The sequence below is a fragment of the Carcharhinus amblyrhynchos genome, chromosome 11 (genome assembly GCF_965287045.1).
Source record: "Carcharhinus amblyrhynchos chromosome 11, sCarAmb.v2.hapA, whole genome shotgun sequence".
Lineage (NCBI taxonomy): Eukaryota > Metazoa > Chordata > Chondrichthyes > Carcharhiniformes > Carcharhinidae > Carcharhinus > Carcharhinus amblyrhynchos.
This window is the reverse complement of record NC_137334.1, coordinates 58289928-58314235: the sequence shown is the minus strand read 5'-3', so window position 1 is coordinate 58314235 and position 24308 is coordinate 58289928. Positions and strand designations below refer to the sequence as shown.

Here is a 24308-nt window from a genome sequence, read left to right as displayed (position 1 = left end):
ATAACAGAGCAGTCAACATTGCAAGGCCAATAATGCGCCTTTCCGAACTGCAAAATGACTAACTAGACTTTGCATAAAATTGTTTGCCGATTAAGAAATGCGCCAATAAATACTGGAGTATGCAAACGGTTTTTGACGTGGGGTTTTTTTGTGAGTGCCAGACAGTGCTGTTGGGCAGTTTTTTAAAAAAAAAACCTGCAGCAAATCATTAATTAATTACAATTTAATGAACCCGAAACAGCCACTGAAAGAACCTTCAGAAGTTTATCAAAAATGAAGTGCATGTTAATGGCCTGAGCACCAGCCAAAGACTCAATTGTGTCTTAGTAATGTCACATGCTGATGCGTGCCCTCACACCAGAAAATTATCACCCTATTATACAACTGAATCTAGATCTAATCCTGTATTTCTGGTTTATTGTGAATCAGATTTTTATTTTTTTAAATGCCTTCTGACGACTGGAAGACTTTTCATTTTCCAGCAGCGATGCTGTTCTTTCACTGTACTTCAGATTGAATGAAGCTTGGAAGAGTGTGATTCTGTTCCTGACATAACGTAATAAGTATTCTGGGACGTAAATTCAGAATTCCAGAGGATTTGCCTTAGGAAGAAACAGGGGTCACGAAAATGAAGGTATTTGTAGAGCCAAATCTAAAATAAAATCAAATGCTGATTCCACCGGCCAACAGAGCAGTCTCCCTGCCTCACCAGGGAATACAGACACATACTCACCTCTACACTGGCAGGGATCAGATGCAGACACATTCCCCCCTCCCCCAGGCTGATCAGCATTCCAATGTCACCAGGGAACATGGATGCATGCTTGCCACTAGATTTCCAGGGACTGAATGCACACAAGATGTCCTGGGAAAACTTGTGTATTTTTGTCACTGGATTTTCAAGAATTAAATACTCTCCTGGATACCCAGTGCCCTTGAAAGACATTTATGCTTTAGCTTGAAAGCCTGAAACCGCTATCTCAGTGGGCTAAAACAAAAAGACACTATTAATGGAAATAAACATTTGTTTATAAACTAAAATAATAAGTGAACTTTGCTGCATTTGGATCTGGACATGAAACAGCAGCTGCTCATCCATCATTTGTCCTACTAAGTAGGAATCTAATGGTTGGACACACAGAAGGATGCCCATCTGTACATGTGCCATACCATTTATTAAAGGGATAGGCTAACTAAACACAAATGAGCTGAGCATATGGGTCATTTCAGGGTTCGAATTTGGTTCACCTCTCATTCACTTTAAAGTAAGTTTCAGATCATATGAAACAGGGTTCGAGAGCTACCGTACTGTCTGCCAATAGCAATCCGTGGATGTGTAAGTACACAAACAAGTGAACACTCTTCCTTTAGAAATAAATGTGAAGTCAGGTGACAAGAGGGAACACAAAAATGATCTGAGGAAATGCAAACCTTTAGATATATTTGGAAAAGGTGGAGAAAGTTGTTCAGTCTTCCAAAGGGCTAACTCTTCTCATTTTCATTGCATCACGCTGTCTTTTGTGTGTGCGCAAAGTAAATTGAATTCCACAACCTTTCATAGTCAGAATTTTATTTGAGGTATGCTTGTTCTTTTCTGTTTCCATATTTAGTAGCATAGCCATATACAACAAATTGTACAATAGAGAAAACTTTTCATAAAAATATCTGCCTTGAACCACAAATTTTCTTTTAATGGTAACTACTTAAACTAGTTATTCTATATGAAAATTTACTCCAATAATTTCCCTGTGGTAGCAAGTAATTATGAAAAGAAAGATTCTATGTGGCTAGATAATATAATAGGATTCAGCACTGAATTTCCAGACTACAGTGCCTTACTACTTCCTAGGACTGAGATGCAGAGGTTTACAATGATACTGCACCAATGAGGACAAAATGCATTGCAACAATTTCAGGAACTCAGTCAAGACCTCCAATGTAATTGTAAAGGAGTTTCCAATGCACATACATTCAACCATATAATGATCCCATCACATCAGCAACTGAAAAAACAGTTTAAACCAGAAATGTTTCATTTACACAAATAATGTTCACAAACGATGTGAATTTATCATTGATCTTTTCTTCTTCATTAATGATATTGTGCAGCCTAAAAGATGGGAACGTCTTTACAATGTAGTAAAGACAAATTTGGTTTCAGCAGACAGAAAATAATATATGCATATATTTTAAAACCTGCTGAAAATATTTATACTTTATGATACTGTATAGGACTTTTATGTCAATACAAGTTTTTTTTTAAATGTTAATCTGTGGATCAAGTTCTCATTAAATTTTAGTACAATCCTTAATTGTTCATTTGTTGGGCCAGAATTAAATAATGACACTAATTATTTGTAGCATTTATTGCTACATAAAAAGGCGTATACAGTAACAAACAACCTACAGAAATGGTCTGGTCATGAGTAACATTTTCCAGTCCAACAATATCACCAGTAGGTGTGCATTATCTACACGGCCACACTTTCCTAATGCTTCTATCATTTAAGTTGATAATACTGTTCAGTGTAATGACAGTCTTTCTGAGGTAGACTGTTCCAAGTTCAAGGACAAGTCTTTTTATTTTACAAATGCATGACATTCAAAAAGGACATAAAATAATAAATACTACATGTACAATATGTAGCAATGAGGTAGAAATGGTTACAAAGAATGCAACAATGTTTGAATTTACAACAGATGTAGGATAAAAGAAAATTCTGAGTGGCTAAAACTGCAAATAATTTTTTTAAGCTCTTTCACAATAGTAGCTTTATGATGTTAAAACAGGAATGATTGTGCTCAAAACACTCGAGTAGGACCATTTTAAATGCTGAACATTCTGTTCTATCATTTCATTTTTCTCAGTCCCGCAGCATGGCTGACCCAAACTGCCTACATTGTAGCTATCATAAGGACTCAGATGTGCCATCCTTCCATTTTAAATTGAACTGCCTTTAACAATGCTGTGTATTGTGCTACACTACTAGTGTTACATTTAAGAACGGGGAAGAATTTAGAATGACAGGCAATGACTGTGTGCTGTAACAGAAACAGCTGATTAGGATTGGGGAAGGAGGTAGAATGTGCCATTGTAATTAAATGCTGCCTATCTCTGTGCTATAAGGTGTTTGTGTAAAATTTAACAATGACTCAAAAAACATAATACAGACTTTCGTTGCCTGACACACTCCAGCATCTCTGGCTGAATGACCTCCAGCACAACATTAAACCTATTTACACTTCAAGAGCATGAGTGCTGACTAAAGAGCTTTCACAAATAAAACTAATTTCGCTTTCTGTTAATTAGTTTAGACGGTCAGAATTTAAATTACTGTTAGAAATACTGGGCTGTTAAGAAAATTCTGGAAACAAATAAATTCTACCCACGTAAGCTGGCCCTTTATTGCTCATAAATCAAAAAAAAGAATGTTTGAAACAAGATAAAATATGAAATTTATTTTGGGGCAAAACAAATTATATTTTCCACCAACAAGCCACAAACTTTGGTTTCCATGTTGCATTCACAACAAATGATAAGTACAGATGTGGAAAACCCAAATGGTAATTTTATCTTTTTAATAGCTGCAGTCTGATGGCATGCATTGGTTGAAATGCTGTGAAATGTTTAATTTTTAAAGCCTATTTTGACACAACATGGATGCACAATGTCACATTTAGGTGGCACATTAGGGTGGAATGACCCACAGCGCTGATGTCTGTAATTACACTTCACTCCAAAATAATCCAAGTTAAAGAAAATATTACAACCCATTATTGGTCTTCCAATTGATGGGTTAGCTGGAATTATTGAATTAAGTTTCACTTCATCATTTCCAATAAATGCATCAAGATTGAAATAAAAATCCAGTTTGAAAGCAGACACCAAAATTAATGGCTAACCTAAAGACAACAAAAAGGGTCAGCACAGTGCATTGGCAAACTTTAAGAGAAATATTGATTTTAGACTGTAGCTTGTTAAAAAAAACCGTGAGAAGGATACTCCAAAATTCTAATTAAAATGAGCTTTCTCCACAAAAATAATACATGGGGCAAAACCTAACTTCTTTATCTTCTAGTTTGGCGTTTTCAGTGCAGATTATTTTTTTAAAAAAATGCTTTTAAACTTACATTATTTAATGGCAACACAAAGTACCAGTGCTTTGCAACAGTTCTTTAACTGTATAAAATAAAGAATTGGAAAAAAAACAATACATTCAGCAGCGAGCGAGACTGTTTTGCTCATGCAGTCACAAGCTTTGGGGCAGCTGCAGCCTAAGCTACTCCTGTTCAGAGACATTACCCAACATCAATCAGCTGTCAAAAACAAAAAGTTGCACATAAAGCATTAAAGGATAAAAAGAAAGACAACACAGGAGGGGTGATAAAAATGCCACACATGCCAGCTAATAGTTGTTCCAGAAAGAACACTCCACAGAATGTATGGCTGAAGGAGGGAAAAAACGTGAAGCTCACTTGAGGGAAAATTAGCAGCTCACAGAAACTTGTTCTGCAGGTTAGCATACCAAAGTGTAATCTGACTTCAAAAAACCCTCTAATAATCTGCTTTCAGAGAGAATATAACAAAACTGAGGTAGAACAGAAAGCAGGACACACTTCCTCCTTGGGCACATCTATGAGGAATGGTAGTTAAATTAATCTGAGACTGAACACAAAAAAAAGTTTTTTTTCAGTGTATTGAAAATCTTGCACTCATTTCCATGCTTAGCTACTGCTTATCCAGCAGCTAGCCAACTGCCTGCCACATGTAGTAGCTCTGTGACCCATGACCTTCCAACTTTGACATATAATGAACCCTTCCCCACCCCCATCTCAATAACCTAGAAGCTACAACTGTAACCAGTCGGCAGTGGCTTGAAGGTCAACAGTCATAGTTCACAGCTAAGTGTGCCTTTCAGATAGTAGTGAACCACCAAATAAAGAATATGAAAAATTATTTCCCCAAATACTTAATTATTAAAGTGGCTTTCAATTGACATGTGCACCTCCTGACTGGGTACTGCAGCTACTGTAAGATCACAAACATTATTGTCAGTTGCTAAAGTTCACTACGATAAAGAGGAGCTTGGGCTGAATTTACCCCCAAGTTGGAAAGCAAACACTTTCACAATAAGGATTCATCCTTCTGTTTAAGCCTGAAACAGCTAAACAGTGTAAAAGGTTCTGACGGACCACTTCAGAATAAACCTGGATACATTCAAAGTCATCTCCTCGCTATTTTTTTTTGAGGTAAACATACAGTAATATTAGTAATGAGAAACCCAGCCTATGACTCTCAGCAGTACATAGTGCTTTCAACACATTCCTTTGAGGTACAAATCACAATCACTTTCCTGAGTATTTGCGGACAGAACATTAAAAGAACTGAACTGCTAAAATTAAGGTCCAGATTATCAATACCCTGCTTTAACTGTTCCCAGGTGATACTGCAGAACAGACAGGATTGAGGAATACTGTTGTCCTAAGAATGGCAAAAGCTGGCTAGCCACCTCCTATTACAACCGTTCATTTCTCAATAAACATTTAGTTCAAAACTGTTTAAAGTTAAAGCTCTTGTATTAGCACATGCCACCTACTGAATTGTGAGGCAAACAAAAAAATAAAGCACCACTTCAGGCACTTGACAGCAACTGAATCTCAAGAACAGCAGAATGGAATCAACACAGAGGGTTCCTGTCCTTTGAAAACAACCCACTTTTCTCTGCACCTTGGTGAGCGTCGTCTTGTTTGAGCAGAACTAAGCATCAACATAAGCTTTTCCATATACAGCTTACGTTTGAGTAGCTCTGACATTTTGCGCTCTTCCTTCAAGTTTACCCTGACTCTCAGTCATATGCCAAGGTCACTGTTGTCTCCTTAGTACCTTTTTCAACTGTAATACTACTGAAAAAGGGGTTTCTAATCCCTATGTACCACATTACTGTGACCAATGATCACTGCGTATTCACAGGTTTATCATTGGCTGCAGCCAAACATTTTGTTCCATTCAACATACACGTCCAGCTCTTTCTGGGAAATGCTCGGCTGGATCTTGCAAAAAGCATTATCGAAGTCCTGGTAAGTGATTGGCCTTAACTGATTAGGCATGATGGCTGAAAGGTCTGTGCCCTGCATGGCATGGAGAGGGCCTACTACTGCTTCCTGACACAGTCGAACCACATCCAAGCCAGAGAAGCTCTCAGTACGCTGCACAATCAGTGCAATCTCCTTGTCACTGAGGCAGTAGTTGTGCTGTGAGAGCAAGTGTATTACCATCTGGTGCCTTGCTGTACTGTCAGGTAATGGGATTAAAAGTCGTTTCATAAAGTATCTGCGGCCCGCTTCATCTATTTCTTCTGGTTTACTGGTGGCGCAAATTACCACAACCTGATCCTCCACAGAGGTCACCGAAGTGTCCAGCTGCATGAGGAGCTCTGTTTTAATACGACTGATGGGACTGGGCTCTTCATTCACTTGTGACGAAAGAAGCAAATCAACTTCGCTGATGAAAATGACCGAGGGCTGACGACAGCGCGCCACAAGGAAAGAAGCCTGAATGATTTTGTCCCCTTCCCCCAGCCACTTTGAAATAAGTGCTGAGCCATTGATTCTGAAGAAGGTGGCGCCCAGTTGACTAGCTATGCACCTGCCCAGTAGCGTTTTGCCTGTTCCTCGAGGACCAAAGAAAAGGATGCTTCTAGGTAGAGCGTTGAGTCCGGTGAAAACATCAGGCCTCAGTATGGGCCATAAAACCTCCTCCTTTATAGCTGCCTTGGCCATTTCAAGGCCCGCTATGTCACTCCAGTCTATTGGAGGCCCTTGGTTGATAATTTCATTGGTTACAAGTTCTATGAGGTGTGAGTCAGTGTTCTTTAGCTGTTCATCAGCCGGCCGGTTAGACGAGGTAGCTGCACGAATGCCTGGGCCTTGGATTGGATGTGGGAGGAGCTGTCTATGCTCATCACTACGTTCATTCATTACCGGCGAGGTGAATTTGCCAAAAGATTCGGTGGATCTTGATGGTCCCAAGGAATTTTTACTAGCACTGTATGAAGGTGGTGTGAGGGCCCTGTTTGACTGGCTGCTGAATTTTCTTTGCTGGTCAGTGACTATCAGCTGCTTTGTTGGTTTAAATGCTAGAGATGCCGACTCAGCACTCCTGTCAAAGCCATTTCCTCTGTTTGAGTTTGAAATGCTATTATCTGGCATTCTGTACATAGGGCTCTGCGCAGTCCGCTGTTGTCCATAACTGTAATTTCCATAGCTCGGGTCCATTTCACCCTGCCCGGCCATGTAGAAAGCTTTTCTTTTCAGGGAATTGGCTGAACTGTTACTAAGTGGCGATGGGGCGATGGGTGGCAAGCCATGGGTCTGATAACTGTAACCTGCCACAGTGGTCGGAGGGAGAGGAGTTGGAGCAGCAATGCCTGACGGCAGATAAGCAGAGGGAGGTGGGGCTGCACCAGGGCTGTACCCGGGGCCGACGGGTGTCTGGGGGGGGTAGCCGGCCGAAGGATAATTATACACAGTGCCAGAAATGTTGGAGGAGCCGGTACTATAGCCTGGGACTAAGGAAGGAGGCGGGGGAGGTGGGGGAGGAGGTGGTGGGGGCTGCAGAAGGCCAGAACTGTGCAAAGGTGATGGATGAGGTGATGGAAGTGCTGGAGCTGGCTGGCTGCTGTAACTCGAATGCAGATAAGAGCCGTTGTAAGCTGTGGCATATTCCTGAGATGCACCGACCGGTGGGAGCCCAGAATGGAGGCTACCACAGGTACTGCTGGAATAACTTGGTTCTGGCAGGTTGCTGGCTACCCCAGGAGAGCTCCCTATGTTGCCAGAAGCATCTGTCGGTGGAAGGGTCGTGGTCACCCCTGATTTGCTTGCAGTAATGACATCCGGAACACAGCTCATAGCGTACACACCTTCAGAGTTCACTGACGATTGCCAAGGCTCGCCTTCATTTTTCCGTCCATTCACCAGTCCCGGCGGACCCTCTGAGTAGCTGCTTAAGATGGATCGCTCACTGGGACCTTCCAAAATTCCAGAGTATTTCTCTGCATACTTTTTCAGCAGGTTCGAGGCAGTCAGTGCAGAGATATCATCGTTGGCCCAGGCGTACTGATAGGTGCGTTGCAGATGGCCTCTGAACACGTCGGCTTTGTGGGCTGGCGAACGCGTGGTGGAGGAGATGTCAAAGTGCTGTTCCGGCCACTGGCTCAGAGGCTGGGCATGCTCCGGCGTCCACTGCATCTTCAAGCCTGCAAAAGATAATATTGTAATCTATTAAAAACCGACACCTTGAACACCGGATAACCTCGCGTGGCACTGAATGTTTTACATGAATTTCACACCGCGACTTAATGGAGCTGATTTTGTCAACAATAATGCCTCGCTAAGAATTTGAATTTTTATTTATCTTAAATCTTATTTACTTAAGCTAAAGCTTAGTAATCACATTTCTGCATGCACGGCAAAACCACAGAGGAGGTCTAACTGGGAGAAACTTCTTTCTAAGCACCATCCACCTTGCAACGAAGACTAAAAATCAAGAGCGTCCAGTCATGCCACCGGCTTCCATCCTTCACCACAGGCTCGATGATTGGCAGGTACTTGGAGATGAAGGTCAGCAGTACAAGTACACGAACTGCGTGACTGAAACCAAATCTCAATTGAAAAAAAAGTTACATCTCTTCAGGAGGGATTTAACAAAGGAATAAAATATTTTTATGGTAACCTTCATCAACTTCTGCCTAGACGGGAAGGAATTATATGACGGAACTGGGTGGGGACTAGCGCACCTTTTAATTTCACCTAGCTTTAGATTATTTTGTGCCTGCACAAACCACCTTCATCTATTTTTTTTGTGATACATTTAAACCACAGCACTACAGGTATCATTAGCCAATGATTTTTGTGTTGTCCAAGTTAATCGTGATCATTCTAATAAAAACACATAACCCTTTGTGGCACGCTGCAATGCAAGGCTAACGTTATATTTGTCTTTTTAATTTATATTAAAAAAAACACATTACTCCATCTTACAACGGTCTCTGTTACTGAACAGCAATCAGAGATGCTGCATTTGCTGCTTGCTTCTCAATACAGTTTCCGTTTTCTTTTTAATATAAAATATGAGACACAGCTGACATATTACTTCTAGGATACCTTTCTGATTTTATACTGAACACCTAGTTAGCGTGGTATAATGCACCCTGTGCAGAACAATATGACACAGACATTTCAGGTCATTCTATAATCCAACTCTCATCTGAGTGGTCTGAGACAGTTTCAAATCTGCTTCACAGAGTGCAGCAAAGCAATCTCCCAGGCAGCGCTCCATCGCTTTCATCACACAAAGCCTACAACTCGGCATGAATTACAACTGGCCCTTTTGCTTCTTAGTCCTGTTGTCGAAGCTCTGAAAAAACAAGCGTCACTTGTCTGCCAGTCCTCTTTCTTTAGCAGCCTTCAGGGTACAAAAGGCACTGGGCAGCCTAATCCTGCCGTTCTCACACAAATTCAAACACTATTTATCAAGCTGAGCAGAGATATTTAAAGTTACATTATATCTTGTGGCAATCTGCAGCATGGTGTATGCCTCATTCTCCCAAATCTTCAAATACATAGACAGAGACTACCAAAAGCATCAGCTAACTCTGTCCAAGTCTTACCTGAGCATGGTACACATTAGTGTTACGGTGCAGCTGTATCAACAGGCTCCCTTAATCTCGATCATATTACAAAAAGTGATTTTTCACAAACACTCCAGTGCCCTCTGGCACAGATTCTGTGATAAGGGGGAGGCCCAGTTGAATTGAAGCATCTGTGGCACTGTTCCACTCTGAATTATTACTGTCTTTTTTTTAAACAGCTCCCACCCCCTTCCTCATCTCCTCCCCCTCTTTAGCTGTTCACAGCCTGGATGAGGCATCAGATGCGGCTGCTGTAGCCTTGCTCTACTAAACAAATGCAACATACTGTTTGCCTGGTAACAGAACAGCATGTCGATTCCCATCTGACACCCTCTTCGGCATTAGCAAACCATTGCACCAGACACTGGGAGCTAATTAACAGGATGATGCTTTACTAATTGTGTTAATTTACAGGGTTTAATTCAAAGAAAATCACAATATAGTTGGCACCTTTTGTCATGGTTCCAACTCCGCACTGAAGAAATGTATGAAAATGCAAAGACTGAAAATGCACGGAGCAGTAGGGAGGAAATAAAAGACCAGCAATTCAGGGAAGCAGGGTTGAAACAATATCAAAGCTGGCCATTAAAGTTACAGAAAGAAACATCCTGAAAATAAGGCATCCAAGTCAACATTTAACGTTTTCAACATAACCAATTTCATTTTATTCTCATCTTGAGGCTCAACAATTAAGGAAAAATTATTTACTTATGAGCTTGTCAGCAAAATTTGATATAAAATAATTTGTCAGCAACGTTCCTTGGACTTTAACGTGCGGCGGCCAAGGTTGGGGCGGGGGTGGGGGGACCTTTCCTGAAACAAATGTATAAACAAAGCTTCAATTTCAATTTTTGTCAAAATCTCTTGCACTTTCTCTGCAATTAGTACTTGTAATTAGATAATTAGAAACAGTCACAGTTCACTATTAGCCATGTTGCCTGACAAAATTTACTTTGGGATTCCTGTGGGCCACATCTCTTCAATAGATTGTCATTTTATCTTGTGGACTGACAAGCTTCTTTAAGTTTAATTCTGAATATTTAATAAATACCCACTTGGTTGGGTGTCTTGATTTTGGTTTATATAAGTGGGGGCTGCAGGATTTGGGTGAAGTATGTTTGCTAATAACTAATCAAAATTAAAGGTAGAGACACCCCCGCTCTTCTTCTTGCGCTGAAAATCACAGTATAGTTGACACCTTTGTCATAATCAGACTGAAGAAATGTACAAAAATGCACCTATTAATAGGGAGGAAATAACAGACTAGCATTTCAGAGAAGCAGGGCTGAAACAAGATCAATTTCCTGAAGGAAAGTGCTTGGCACCAAACCATATCAAAGTGTCAACATTTCTTCTGTGGCTAGGCTGAGCAGACAGGCCCCAAACCCACCTCACCCAGAGTGGGGATCAAACCCTGTGCTGTTGGCACTAATCTGATTTACACACTAGCCATGTAACCAACTGAGCTAACAGACCCCCAAGCCCACCTATACCTCAACTTTAATGAAGGATAACGTAACTGGAAAGTGCGTTCCTAGACTAATAGATTCTAATTTAAATTCAGGCAAAAGAGCTTTCTTTTTAAAAATCACACATTCACACCTTGCATTTGCAGATTACATTGCATCTTGGAGCAAATTACTTAATTTCGATTCTGTTTCATTTGCATAAAGAGGCCCCTCCAAGAATCACTGAAGCCTTTCCCTGTAAATGCGTGTTTATAGCAGGTACAGTTGCAATCCCACAACATCAAATGCTAAATGAAATGGAAACAGAAAATTAAAATGAAGCACAATGACTGACTTGAAACTATTCAACCAGAGCTTGAACCGTGGCTGACAGGCTTTGCCCATTCTCTGCGGATATGGACAAAGCACAACTGTTTGCAAGTCTGGCTTCACGGCAAACATTTCAAGTTATGGACACAAGTATTACCCATGTGCAAAAATTCTCTCCTCCACATCAGTGCGACTATAAACATTTAAACAAATAAAGGGGTAGCCAAGTGGTCTGTGGTGGAGGCACTGGTGGATTATTAATTTAGTGTCAGACTCTATTCTTGTCGCGTGCATACTCCCAAATCATCCCAAGACAGTCAACTGTTAGAATTGATTTCTGAGCTTCTGGCAGCATTAGAGCAGCCTCTCAGCTCATGTAAAAGAATCCAGAAACTAACTACTCATGTTGTGCTGCCTTCCGCACAGGAGGAGCAAAGTTCACACTGCAGCAGAAAAAAAATCTGAGGTTCGTTATCAGAAAGAGAACCCTAGTTATTGGTAGATTAGAGGGGGGATGGAGTGGGGGGTGGTGGGAAGTGGAGGTCCGAGTGAAACATCTGATCTTGCATTGAAAAAGAAACTGTCACCTCCATGTGCACCAGTCAACAGTAAGCAGGCTGTTTGTCCTTACTGCCTGAAACCGCTGAGGTTCCTTTTACAGCATATTACCAGCAATATCAAACACATGAACGTGCACAACAACAACAACAAAAAAAAAATCACATTTCAGTTGTTAGTTTGCAAGAGAACTGTGCTGAAAGTCTGCAGCAACATTTTTGCCACAGTTTTATTACGCAACATCCCAATAATGAAATAGTTTCTGACTGGCTCGAGGGCCTCGGCTCACATTCCACTGATTAGCACCTCAAAAGAGTCACAAAGAATGCACTTTTGTATAATTTAACAGCGCTTGGTGGTCGAGCCTACTGCACAATGATAAAAACCTACAACATTTTACAGCACATTCTTTATGCTTTGTATATGCCTATCTCCAGCAAAGCATGCAAAAAAATTAGCCACATAAAGTTAGCTTTTTTTTATCCTTTTCACTGTGATGGGCGATAAGAATTTTCTGAATTTGAGTAAGCAATGTTTAGAATTATTTTCTAGGATTAACAAGCCTCTTTCTTGCAAACTGAGAGTAATATTTTCACCACCCTGGCTCAGAGAGCAAACAACACAAAGCTGACCTTATTTAGTACTATTAATCTCTGTATTCTTTGCTGTTTTTAAGCAAACATGACTGTGCCTCCAGTATGTCCATCCAATTTCCCACCACGTAAATTGGACTGCCGTTTGCACAATTCGCTATTCATTATGGAACAGCTGAAAGGAAACACAGAGGTGGCTGTTCTCGTGATGCCTTGTAGCTGGATTCCACCACATCAAAAAAGAATTTTATGCTAGGGGAGCACTGTAATTGAAATTCATTCTCATCAGACTCATTACTGTTCTCATCGATTTACAATACTAAAGATGCTTATTAAGTAACTATGTCCAATAAACCACCATGCTAAAAAAAATGTAACAAGTTCTTAACAACCAATTTGCTCCATGATTATAAATGTTAAGCTGCTATGTAACCAACAGATTACAAAACAATGCTGCCACAAAACTGGAGATTCGTTCTCTGGGTTCACCTTTTAAATACTAAACCACACTTATTATGGAATCAGCACTGTTAGTTAAAAAGTGGAGATAATTGAGAATAGTACAAATAATTTAAAATATACTACAGCATAGATAAATTTAAAATAACATGTACTGGGTACGTACAGGAAAGTACAATATTGTTGTTTGAAACCAATATCCAACTTAGCCACTGCCTGCATAAGCACCCCAAGTGACCACCATCTTGGAAATATTAAAAGCAGTAATAATTATACTCTCCGCACTCTGATAGTGCGCAGATAAATAGGTCCAATCTGACCGAGCTAGGACAGACATCGGTCACATTCCAGCCACATTTTCCCACCAGTTGGGAAGTTTGTGTTTTAGATTGTGGGGCTTATAAATGGAGTTTCTCACGAGTGGAGGTAGAAATGACAGTGGCTCTGATGCAGCAATTAAATTGAAGTTATTGGTCAATCTGGCACAATTAATATCAAAACCACACAACACTGCATTTTGCTCGACATCTTCCACTTCATTTCATTGAATACAAGTTGCCCACTTTGAGCACAGTCTCAATAATGTGCGTTGAGCATGGTAAAATATCAAAATGACTGATTAATCCAAGCTTAACAAGGGAAACAGCCTGCATCCATCCTTAAGCACTCCTTTGCCAAAAAGAAACATTCACAAATTCACTGTACTTTGTGAGATTTTGTGTCAGATGTAAACTCGGTCAAGGTCCAGATTCACATGCATTTCTGCTGTGTGCATTGTTGGATGGAACTGGAATGGCCCCACAATGCATAGCCTTCTTGTACAGTAAGACTTTGAATACATCCAAATGAGCCCAACAGGCAAGCAGAGAAAACAGACAAACCTTTAGGACAAAAGAAGAAATGAAAAGAAACAAAATAATCACTTACTCTCACAAAACATTGGCACATTGCCGCTGTATTTATTGCACAGACAGATAGAATCATATTTCTACTGGATACTCTGGTAGGTACGGCTCATGCTAGATTCTGCTAATAAATCCACCGTCACAGGCACTCGGGAAGACAGCAGTGTGATGACCTCACGTTACCACACTGGCATCCCATGCTGCCTTGAGACATGCAGCATAGATCAAAGAAAGATTATGTTGTGATATGTTGAAACCGCATGTTACATTGCAGTGTGAAATCTGCAATTATTAAAATAATACAGGAAAGAGTATGGTGGATGGAGAGCAATAGTTTCAGCAGAATTAGGGAAAGGAAAGAACGTGACAATAATCCAAGGAGGCGCAGCATAACGAGCCTTAAAGAATGTTTATTCGTTATCTCAGGAAATTGTAACTCCTACTGGGATACAGTTTTATAGATGTCAGCAACATCCATTGCTTTGCCCAAGCAGTTATTCTTGATGTGCGATCGTGAACAGCAAATGTCACAAACTATTCAACCATAAAGGCCCCACAGCTAAACCTAATCCTGTCCTCACATGCACATTTTTTTCAGCACGGATCCCTGAGTAGCAATCAGGAACACTAGCTGATTTTTCCTTCTCTAGCCCAAGGATATTGAATCCAATTGCAGCACCTTAATGTCATCCCTGCTGAGATCAGCTAACTTAGCATATATCAGGAGACATGAGAAAGGATGACCAAAGTTTGTTCAAAGAGACAGGTGACGAAGACGCTCTTGATGATCAATATTTCTTCATTATAAGTTCACTAACTTCCAACCCACTTCTGATTCCATTCCATCCTCCCAGTTATTATGTTGTAATCTGATTTGACAATGCCACCTCTGTACCTGTACTCAAGGTATGTCTTCTCGCCACTGCAGTTGACAGGGTCCTTGTCAGTGTTCATTCTATCTTCTGTATGTCTACACCTAACCCATCCTAAAACTATAATGCGATTTCTCTTGTCCCTCACCTCCTATGCCGCCAACCTCACAGGTAATGAAAGGGATCTTCTGCCATATCCAATGTGATGCCACTAGCAAATATATCTTCCCCTTGCCTTCAACATTCTGAAAGAACTATTCAGTCACTCTTAAACACCCCTCCCCTTCCTTTCCGTACCAGTGCAGGGAAGGCCACATCTATCCTTTTACTTTTTATGAATTTTTTTTCATAGAATGTGGTGTTGTTAGCAGGGCCAGCCCTTGTTGCCCCTCTGCCAATTGCCCTTGAACTGAGTGGCTTGCTTGGCCATTTCATAGGTCAATTGAAAGTCAACCATATTGTTGTGTTAAATCTGGAGTTACATATAGGCCGGACAGACAGGGTAAAATTTCCTTCCCTAAAGGGCTTTAGTGAACCTGGTGGGCTTTTACCACAATCAATGATAGTTTCATGGTCACCATTACTGAGACTAGCTTTATGTTCCAGATTTATTAATAGAATTCAAATTTCCCCAGTTGCTATGGTGGGATTCGAATGCCTGTACCCAAAGCATTAGCATGACTTCTGGATTACTAGTCCAGTGACATTAGCATTATGCGATCATCTCCCAACTCCATTTATCTCCTTACTTCCCTTTGTCCAAGATCCTAAACACTCATTCCAGGTGAACATAAGAACATAAGAAATAGGAACAGGAGTAGGCCATCTAGCACCTCGAGTCTGCCCCTCCATTCAATAAGATCGTGGCTGATCTGATAGTCGTTCAGTTTCACTTATCTGCCTGCTCCCCATAACCTTTAATTCCCTTATTGATCAGAAATCCATCTACCTGTGACTTAAACATATTTAATGAGGTAGCCTCCACTGCTTCAACGGGCAGAGAATTCCAAAGATTCACCGTCTTCTGAGAGAAGTTCTTCCTCAATTCTGTTCTACATTGACTCCCCCTAATTTTGAGTCTGTGCTCTCTAGTTCTTGTTTCCTTTTTAAGTGGAAATAATCTCTCTGCCTCTACCCTGTCTAGCCCCTTCATTATCTTATATGTCTCTATAAGATCTCCTCTCAGCCTTCTAAACGCCAACGAGTACAGGCCCAATCTACTCAATCTCTCCTCATAAGCTCCGGTATCAACCTGGTGAACCTTCTCTGTACTCCCTCCAAGGCCATTATATCCTTTCGCAAATAAGGGGACCAAAATTGCACACAGTACTCTAGTTGCGGCCTCACCAGTACTTTGTACGATTGCAGCAAGACCTCCCTGCTTTTATACTCTGTCCCCCTCGCGATAAAGGCCAACATTCCATTTGCCTTCTTGATCACCTGTTGCACCTGCAGACTGAGTTTTTGCGATTCATGCACAAGGACCCCAGGTCCCTCTGCACACTAGCATGTTGTAATTTTTCACCATTTAAATAATAGTCCATTTTATTATTATTCCTTTCAAAGTGGATAACCTCACACTTGCCAACTTGAAGTTGCGATTTATTTGTACTTCTTTCAATTTAGTATGCTGTACACAAAATTCACAATGCAGTCTCCTCTACACTGGACTAAAGACAGATTTGGCGATCACTTTATGGAATATATTCATTCAGTCCACATGCCTGACCCTTAGCTTCCAGCTGCCTGTCCTTTTAATTCTCAACACCACTACCAGTCTCACCTCTCTGTGCCCAGCCTCCAGTGAAGCTCAAAACAAGCTCAAGAAACAGATCCTCATCTTTAGATGAGGCACTTTACAACATTCTGGACTCCGTTCAGCAATTTACAGTCTCTTTGTCCTTTTATTGGATGGCAATCATTGGGAATGATTCAGTTTTTCTCATTTACGCCTCCTCTCGATGACGTTTTGTTTCTTGTCCCATTCCCATCGCCATACCTGATAATTCCTTTTATAAATAAAACTCTCCTGCCTTTCACCCCATCATGAACCTTCCCTCTTGTTCTTTCCAACCCACCCCACTTTACCTGCTACCTGCTTCATACCTCCAGTTACACACAGACTATATGTATCAGTGCTGCCCAAGGATCCACCCTTGACATTCTCTCCCTTTTCACACTTAAGTGCTGCTCCTGAAGAACACTGTCCATCCACATGGGAAAAGCTTCACAGGTATGCTGATGACCAGCTCTCTCTACAGCTCTGGACTGGCCTGACCTGCCACAGTGGATGAGCGGCAATTTCCTCCAGCTAAACGGTCAAAAGATTGGACCTGTTGTCTTTGACCAACCAAGAACTCCCCCTATCATTCATTCATGACTCCATTCATTCCCTGGTCACTGACTGAGGATGTATTAGACCGCTCATCATCTCAGGATGGGATTTTCCAGCCCTTCCTGCCGGTGGAATCTTCTGGTCCTGCCCAAGGCCGCACAAAACCGTAGCCATTGGCAGGACTGGAAGATTCTGCCAGCAGCCAATGGCAAGCCGTCTTTGCAGCTGGTAAACATGCCTTTGGGGGCAGCCAGAAAATCCCACCCTCAATCTCTCTGAGGCTAATCTCTGACTGTCTACTTTCTTCATGAGTAAAGATTCCCTCCTTCTTTGTCCTGCCATTGTCTTCACCCTTAACTCACTTATTTGCTGCTGATACCTTCACCCTTAAAATTAGAACTTCCACTGCTCACTGGTCTGATCTCCCTTCCGAGCTTTAGCTCTTTCCTCTTCTGGTGAAAGGTCAGCGACCTTCTCTCTCCACACCAAGCTGTGTTTTTAAGCTTTTTTTAAATTTAAGATTGTCAGTATCTATAGCATTTTTCTCTCATTTGGAGAGACAAGAGCAACTAAAGAAAGGTAGAAGGTCAGACTTGTTCTTTTACACCTCTTGTCCTGACTGTTGGACATCTCAATACATTTTACAGCCAATGGAGTACTTTGGAAGTGTAATAACTGTTGTGATATGGAAACGTTGTAATGTTAAGGGAAGGAATACTAGAGAGAGAGGGCTAGCCTTTTGAAGGCATGACCGAACACTGGGGCAAACGGAAGTGTCAGGTACAAGATTGGAGAGTCACAGGAGTGCAGGTTCGAGGCAATTGTTGAGCTGGAGGCAAGAGTAAAATCACTAAAGGATTTTAAACTGAAGGATGAAAAGAATCAGGGTGGCTCAAAACTAGAGTAAACCACTGAAGACAAAGGTGATGGGATTTGGTACAAGGTGGGTAAGAGCTGAAAAGATCTGAAGGCTATCGGAAGGGAGATCTGCCAAGTGAGCAGGGAATGGTACCAGATTACGAATGAAGATTTCAGCAGCAAGTGGATTGAATTAAGGGTGGACATGATGGCAGTTCGACTAAGTGGGCAAACTTAATGATGAAGAGAACTAAAGGACACAACCCCAGAGACTGAGGACAAAGTTTTCCATTTCCCCCCGCCATGCCCCTTGGCGGGTTTTCCTGTCATTAAGGTGGCTCACCATTGCCACTAGTGGGATCTCAGTGGGGATTTACATTCCTCACTGTTTGGGGTCAACTTCAGTGAGACTGGAAGATCCCACCAGTGGGAAAGGCTGGAGAATCCTGCCCTGAGATTACAAGCAGTCTGATACAAGCTCAGTGATCAAGGAATAGATGGAGGAATGAGAAAGTGAAAGGAGTTTGGGCTGGGGCCAAAGACAACACGTCCAAGGACGGCACGGTGGCACAGCAGTAAGCACTGCTGCCTCACACTGCCAGGGACCTGGATTCGGTTCCAGCCTCCGGTCACGTTCTGTGTGGAGTTTGCACACTGTCCCCATGTCTCCATGGGTTTCCTCCAGGTGCTCTGGTTTCCACCAAAGATGTACGGGTTAGGTTGATTGGCCATGCTAAATTAACCCTCCTGTCGGGGTGGAGGGGGATTAGCAGGACAAATATACGGGGTTACAGGGTTAGGGTGGGATTGTGGTCAGTGCAGACTTGATGGCCAAATGGCCTCATTCTGCACTACAGGGATTTTATGATTCTACTATTTAGCTGGGAGAAATTACTACTCATCCATAATAGCAGGTCAGACAAGCAGCCTGGCAGTGGAGAGGCATGGCCAAACACCATCTACATACACGCAGAAGCTGATCCCATGTGTATGGATGAATGATGTTCCCAGAGAGCACCAAATAGGTGAGTGTGAGAGAAGAGGAACAAATGATACATATATTCTACCTACAACCAGGAGAGTCAAACCAATTGCTACAAATTGGACAATGTGGAAGCAGGCACTTTGGAAACATTTAAGGGGCATCTGAATAGATACGTGAATAGAGAGGGAATATGGACCGAATAAGGGCAGGTTATATTTTAGTTTAGTGAGGGCATCGTGATCGGCACAGGCTTGGAGGGCCAAAAGGCCCATTCTCGCGCTGTACTTTTATTTGTTCTTGAGAAAGATTTTGGAGGATGGTGTAAACAATTCTGTCAAAGGCTGCGGAGGACAAGAAGGGATACTATACCATGGTCACAGTCACGGAGAATGATATTTGCAACATTGATTCAGGCCATTTTCACGTTGTGAAAAGGGCAGATACCTACCTGACTATAGGTTGCTAAAGGCGTTGTTGAAAAATTGAATATAGGTGTGAGAGCCAATAACACATTCATGGACTTTGAATCGGAAAATCAGCGTACATTTTATTTGCTTTTGGGAGATGGGTAACATTGGCAATTCGATATTTATTGGCATTAGACTAATTTTCTTTCATGAAAGTCATTAATCAATCTCTTGGGCTTCATTATAATCAGGCAGCTTTCATAATTTTTTTTTCCTGCTACTATTCTGGAAATACCCAGGTTTATTGGACTCAAGTTCATAACTTGCCATGATGGGATTCAGAATCAGGACCTCTGGATTACTATTCCAGTACCATAATCACCAAGCTACCTTACGAGGTTGGACAGGAGGTAATAGTTTGCAGGGGGCAGAGGGGTCAAGGTTGAATTTGAATTGAGGAATGTTAACAGCAGTTTTGAAATAGAGGGGAATTGTATTATTTGATAGGAGAGGGGATTAAGGGTTATGGGGAGAGGGCGGGAAAGTGGAACTGAGCAGCGACAGATCAGCCATGATCTTATTGAATGGCGGGGCAGGCTCGAAGGGCTGGATGGCCTACCCCTGCTCCTATTTCTTATGTTCTTATGTTCTTATGTATCGAAAAACAGAGTACAATTTACAACGTCCTCCAGCATGTGGACCAGAAAGAGAAGCTCAAAGATCATGGGTTTAGCAGGAATGGCATCATAGAACCTTACAGTGCAGAAAGAGGCCCTTCGAGTCTGCACCAAACACAATCCCACCCAGGCCCTATCCCCATATCCCTACATATTATTCCCACTAATCCCTCTAACCTACGCACCCCTGGACACTAATGGGCAGTGTCTTAGCATGGCCAATCAACCTAACCTGCACATCTTTGGACTGTGGGAGGAAACCCACGCAGACACAAGGAGAATGTGCAAACTCCACACAGACAGTGACCCGAGCCGGGAATCGAACCCAGGACCCTGGAGCTGTGAAGCAGCAGTGCTAACCACTGTGCCTTTCTCAAGGGAGAAAGAGGTAGGTCTCACAGGTGAGGGAGACTTCTAAGAATATGAGTGGGGGGGATGTTGGGGGGAATAAATAATGAGAGAGAGAGAGAGAGAAGAGATTCAGGTGCAGGTTAAATAAGAATTGGGGGGAAATTTGGTGAGATGTGACTAGGGAATGTGGAAGCAGAGGTGGCTAAACAGATAATGTCCACCTAGATGAAGAAACTCAATAGTCCTCAAAGCTGACTTTTATTGTACTTGGACACTTACATCTTACAGCAGCTGAAATGAATCCATTTCAATAATCACAGATGTTTCCTGTAGGAATGGCTGCTGCTTTATCTTTCCACTACCTTTTGTCACATTTTATTATATTAATGAAGAGCTCAGACAGAAAAAAAAGACCAATTCTGTATTCACATGGAAACCAACTGAAATTACAAATACTGATGTGCCTTTGGAAATGACAGTTGATTTCTTATGAATGAAAGCAGTAGCAGGAAAACATATTTGGAAACAGCCCTGATTCAAAGCTGTTTTCACTAAGTTGGTTTCACGTCACCATCAAGTGACAGAGTAACTGGTGTCCATTTTGATGGCATCTTCTGAGACATTCTAGTCTAGATTCTAATAAGTTATTGCCTATGATATTTCCAGATGATTTCTGTGCAAATTAATTGACTGATACAATTTCACTCAGTTTACCTGGAAAAATTACTGTTGTCAGTCCATTTTTAAACTTTGTTTTATGTCAACAATTACATAGGCAACCAGTTACAAATGGTAATAAATGGAACAACGGCACTGTATGAAATTAGACCCAGAAAGTTTTGTTAATAATTTTTCAGTCACTAGATGTAGTATCACTGGCTGGGCCAGCATTTATTGCCCAACCCTAATTGCCCTTGAGAAAGTGATGGTGAGCTGCCTTCTTGAGCAGTCCATATGGTGTAGGTTCATCCACAGTGCTATCATGAAGAGAATTCCAGGATTTGACCCAGTGACAGTGAAGGAACTTCTGACCTTCTGATGGAAGGAAGGTCTTTGATGAAGCAGCTGAATATCGTTGAGATTTGGACACTACCCTGAGGAACTCTTGCAGTGATATCTTGGATCTGAGATGACTGGATTCCAACAACCACAGCCATCTTCCTTTGTGCTAGGTATGATGCAACCAGTGGAGAGTCAAATGCTGTCTTCGTGTCAAGAGTAGTCATTCTCATCTCATCTCTGGCATTCAGCCCTTTTGTCCATGTTTGAACTAAAGTTATAGTGAGGTCAGGAACTGAGCAGTCCTCATGCAGCCCAAACTGAGCTTCCGTGAGCAGGTTATTACTGAGAAGTGTCACTTGACAGCACCACCAATAAACCCTTCCTGTATTATCACTTTACTTACGATCGACCGTAAACTGGGGCAGTAATTGGTCAGGTTGTATTTTTTGGGAAACATCTACAGGACGTACCTAGACAACTTTCCACATTGCTAGTAGATGTCAGTGTTGTGTTTGGAAGGAACAGCTTGGCACAGCAAGTTCTGGAGCATAGTTCTTTAGTACTATAGCCAGAATATTGTCAGAGTCTATAGCCCTTGTAGTGACCCAGTGCCTTCAGCCATTTCTTAATATTCTTTTTGAAGTGAATCCAATTGGCTGATGGCTAGCATCTGTGATGCTGGGGCACTCTGGAGGAGGCCGAGATGGATCATCCACTTGGCACTTGTGGCTATAGATAGTCGCAAATGCTTCTGCCTTATCTTTCACTCCAATGTACTGGGCTCTGCCATCGTTGAGGACGTGGATATTTGCGGAGCCTTCTCCTCCAGTGAATTGTTTAATTATCCGCCAACATTCACAACTGGATGTGGGAGGCCTGCAGAACCGAGTTCTGATCCACTGGTTGTGGGATCATTTAGCTCTGTCTATGACTTGTTGCTTATGTTGCTTGGCATGCAAATAGTCCTTCATTAGGTGGCTTCACCAGGTTGACGCCTCATTTGTAGATATAGCTGGTGCTCCGGGCATGCCCTCCTGCTGTCCTCATTGAATCACACAGTTGATCGCCTAGTTTGGTGGCAATGGTAAAGTGAAGGATATGCCAATCCATGAGGTTACAGATTGTACAATTCTGATGATGGCCCACAGAGCCTCCTGGATGCCCAGTCCTGAATTACTTAATCTGTTCAAAATCTATTCCACTTAGCACGGTGGTAAAGCCACACAACAAGATAGAGGGTATCAATGTGTGTGAAGATGGGACTCCATCTCCACAAGATCTGTGCAGTGGTCACTCCTACTGATACTATCATGGACAGATGCATCTGCAGCAGACAGGCTGGTGAGTTTGAGGTCTAGCTTTTCCATCTTGTTGGTTCTTTCACTACCTGCCCTAGACCCAGTCCAGCAACAAAGTCCTTTTGGACTAGGCCAAGTGGATCTGTAGTGGTGCCATTATGTCACTCTTAGTGATGGACATTAATTTTCCCACCCCGAGTGCAGTCTTTGCCCTTGCCAGCCTCAGTGCTTCTTCTAGGTCGTGTTCAACATGGAGAAGCACTGATCCATCAGTTGTTGAAGGAAGGATACATGGTAATCAGCAGGAGGTTTTTTTGCCTATGTTTGACTCCAGACCACAGAAAGTCTCTTGGCATCAGGTCAATGTCAAGGACTCCCAGGGCAACTCCCTCCCGAATTGAACAACATATTTCAAGTTTTGATAAAACAAATTCTATTGTACCTTTTTACTGTACAATAGTTTCTCGATCCTTCTTTAGTGGATAAAATTACAGATATTAACACAAAAGTGGTTTATAAATAGTTTGGGCACTGCCTATTTCAGAAAGATTGACATTTTCTTGTCAATTTTATGTTTCAGTCAATGGGGATGAGTCAGTTATTTCACAAAGCAAAAAATAGCAATGGAGTAATTTAAAATTTTAAAATCCTTCAAATTCCAACTCACAAAAAATCTCTAAACAATCCAAAATGTTTTATCGTCATCAGCTATAGAACACAAATATGTATAACTTCTAATCTCTTCCTCCTACATCTTTTAAACATTAAAAATACTTATTCCTTTGCAATACTTTTCTGCAAAAGCACATCCATGCTCTAGGTAGTTGGTGTGAAGTCTGAGTTATAAGTGTGCAAAATTGGTCAATTTCAGAGCACAGTAATATTCACATTTTACTCCATTTAGGTTATTTGTATTCATGTTGACATGCTGCTTTAAAAATGGCAATGTCCAGATACACCAAACCTTCCATATAGCCCCTCTACCATTTTTTAAAAACAATCCTGCTGTTAGCTTCGCAATGTCATTGTGAATGGGTGGATAGAGCCACACTGACAGAAGTATTTTATATGCACTGGGCAATCTCCCATGGTATTGCACACAGAAAGTCAAAACCAAGTACAGTTTTCAGGTGAAGTGGGTTAAGAGGTCAGGGCATAACTGTACCAGGGCTCACAGCTGTAATCCAGTCTTTATTTTAAAAGTCATACATTCTGTCGCAATTTTTATACTTCCATTATAAATCATTTTCTCCATATCTTAAATGGGAACTGCTCATGTAAACTTGTCATGCTACACATACACACTTTAAAAAAATCCATTTAGAATGAGGAAAGAAGCTGCTGGACTATCATCCACTTTATTTATGCCCTTTTCTCCATCTCTTCATTTTGGTCTCATGGGAATTAGATTCAAATCTGTTTCAAAAGGTGTGCATAATTAACGTTGACCTTATTGCCAACAAAATACAGGTAAGACATGTATTTAGCTTCTGAATGCTTTGAAGATTGAAGCAACATTAAATGAATAGAGGCTTTCT

At 41.5% G+C, this 24308-nt stretch overlaps 1 protein-coding gene across 1 annotated transcript in view; it reads right to left on the bottom strand.

The window, feature by feature from the left end:
- Nucleotides 1–1588: 1588 nt before the first annotated feature.
- The window catches only part of fign (fidgetin), a 52607-nt gene continuing 29887 nt past the window's right edge, over nucleotides 1589–24308 (bottom strand). The window contains exon 2 of the mRNA XM_080199171.1: nucleotides 1589–8258. Coding sequence (XP_080055297.1) covers nucleotides 5977–8250 — 2274 coding nt within the window. The 5' untranslated portion in view covers nucleotides 8251–8258 and the 3' untranslated portion in view covers nucleotides 1589–5976. The remainder of the gene's footprint in view (nucleotides 8259–24308) is intronic.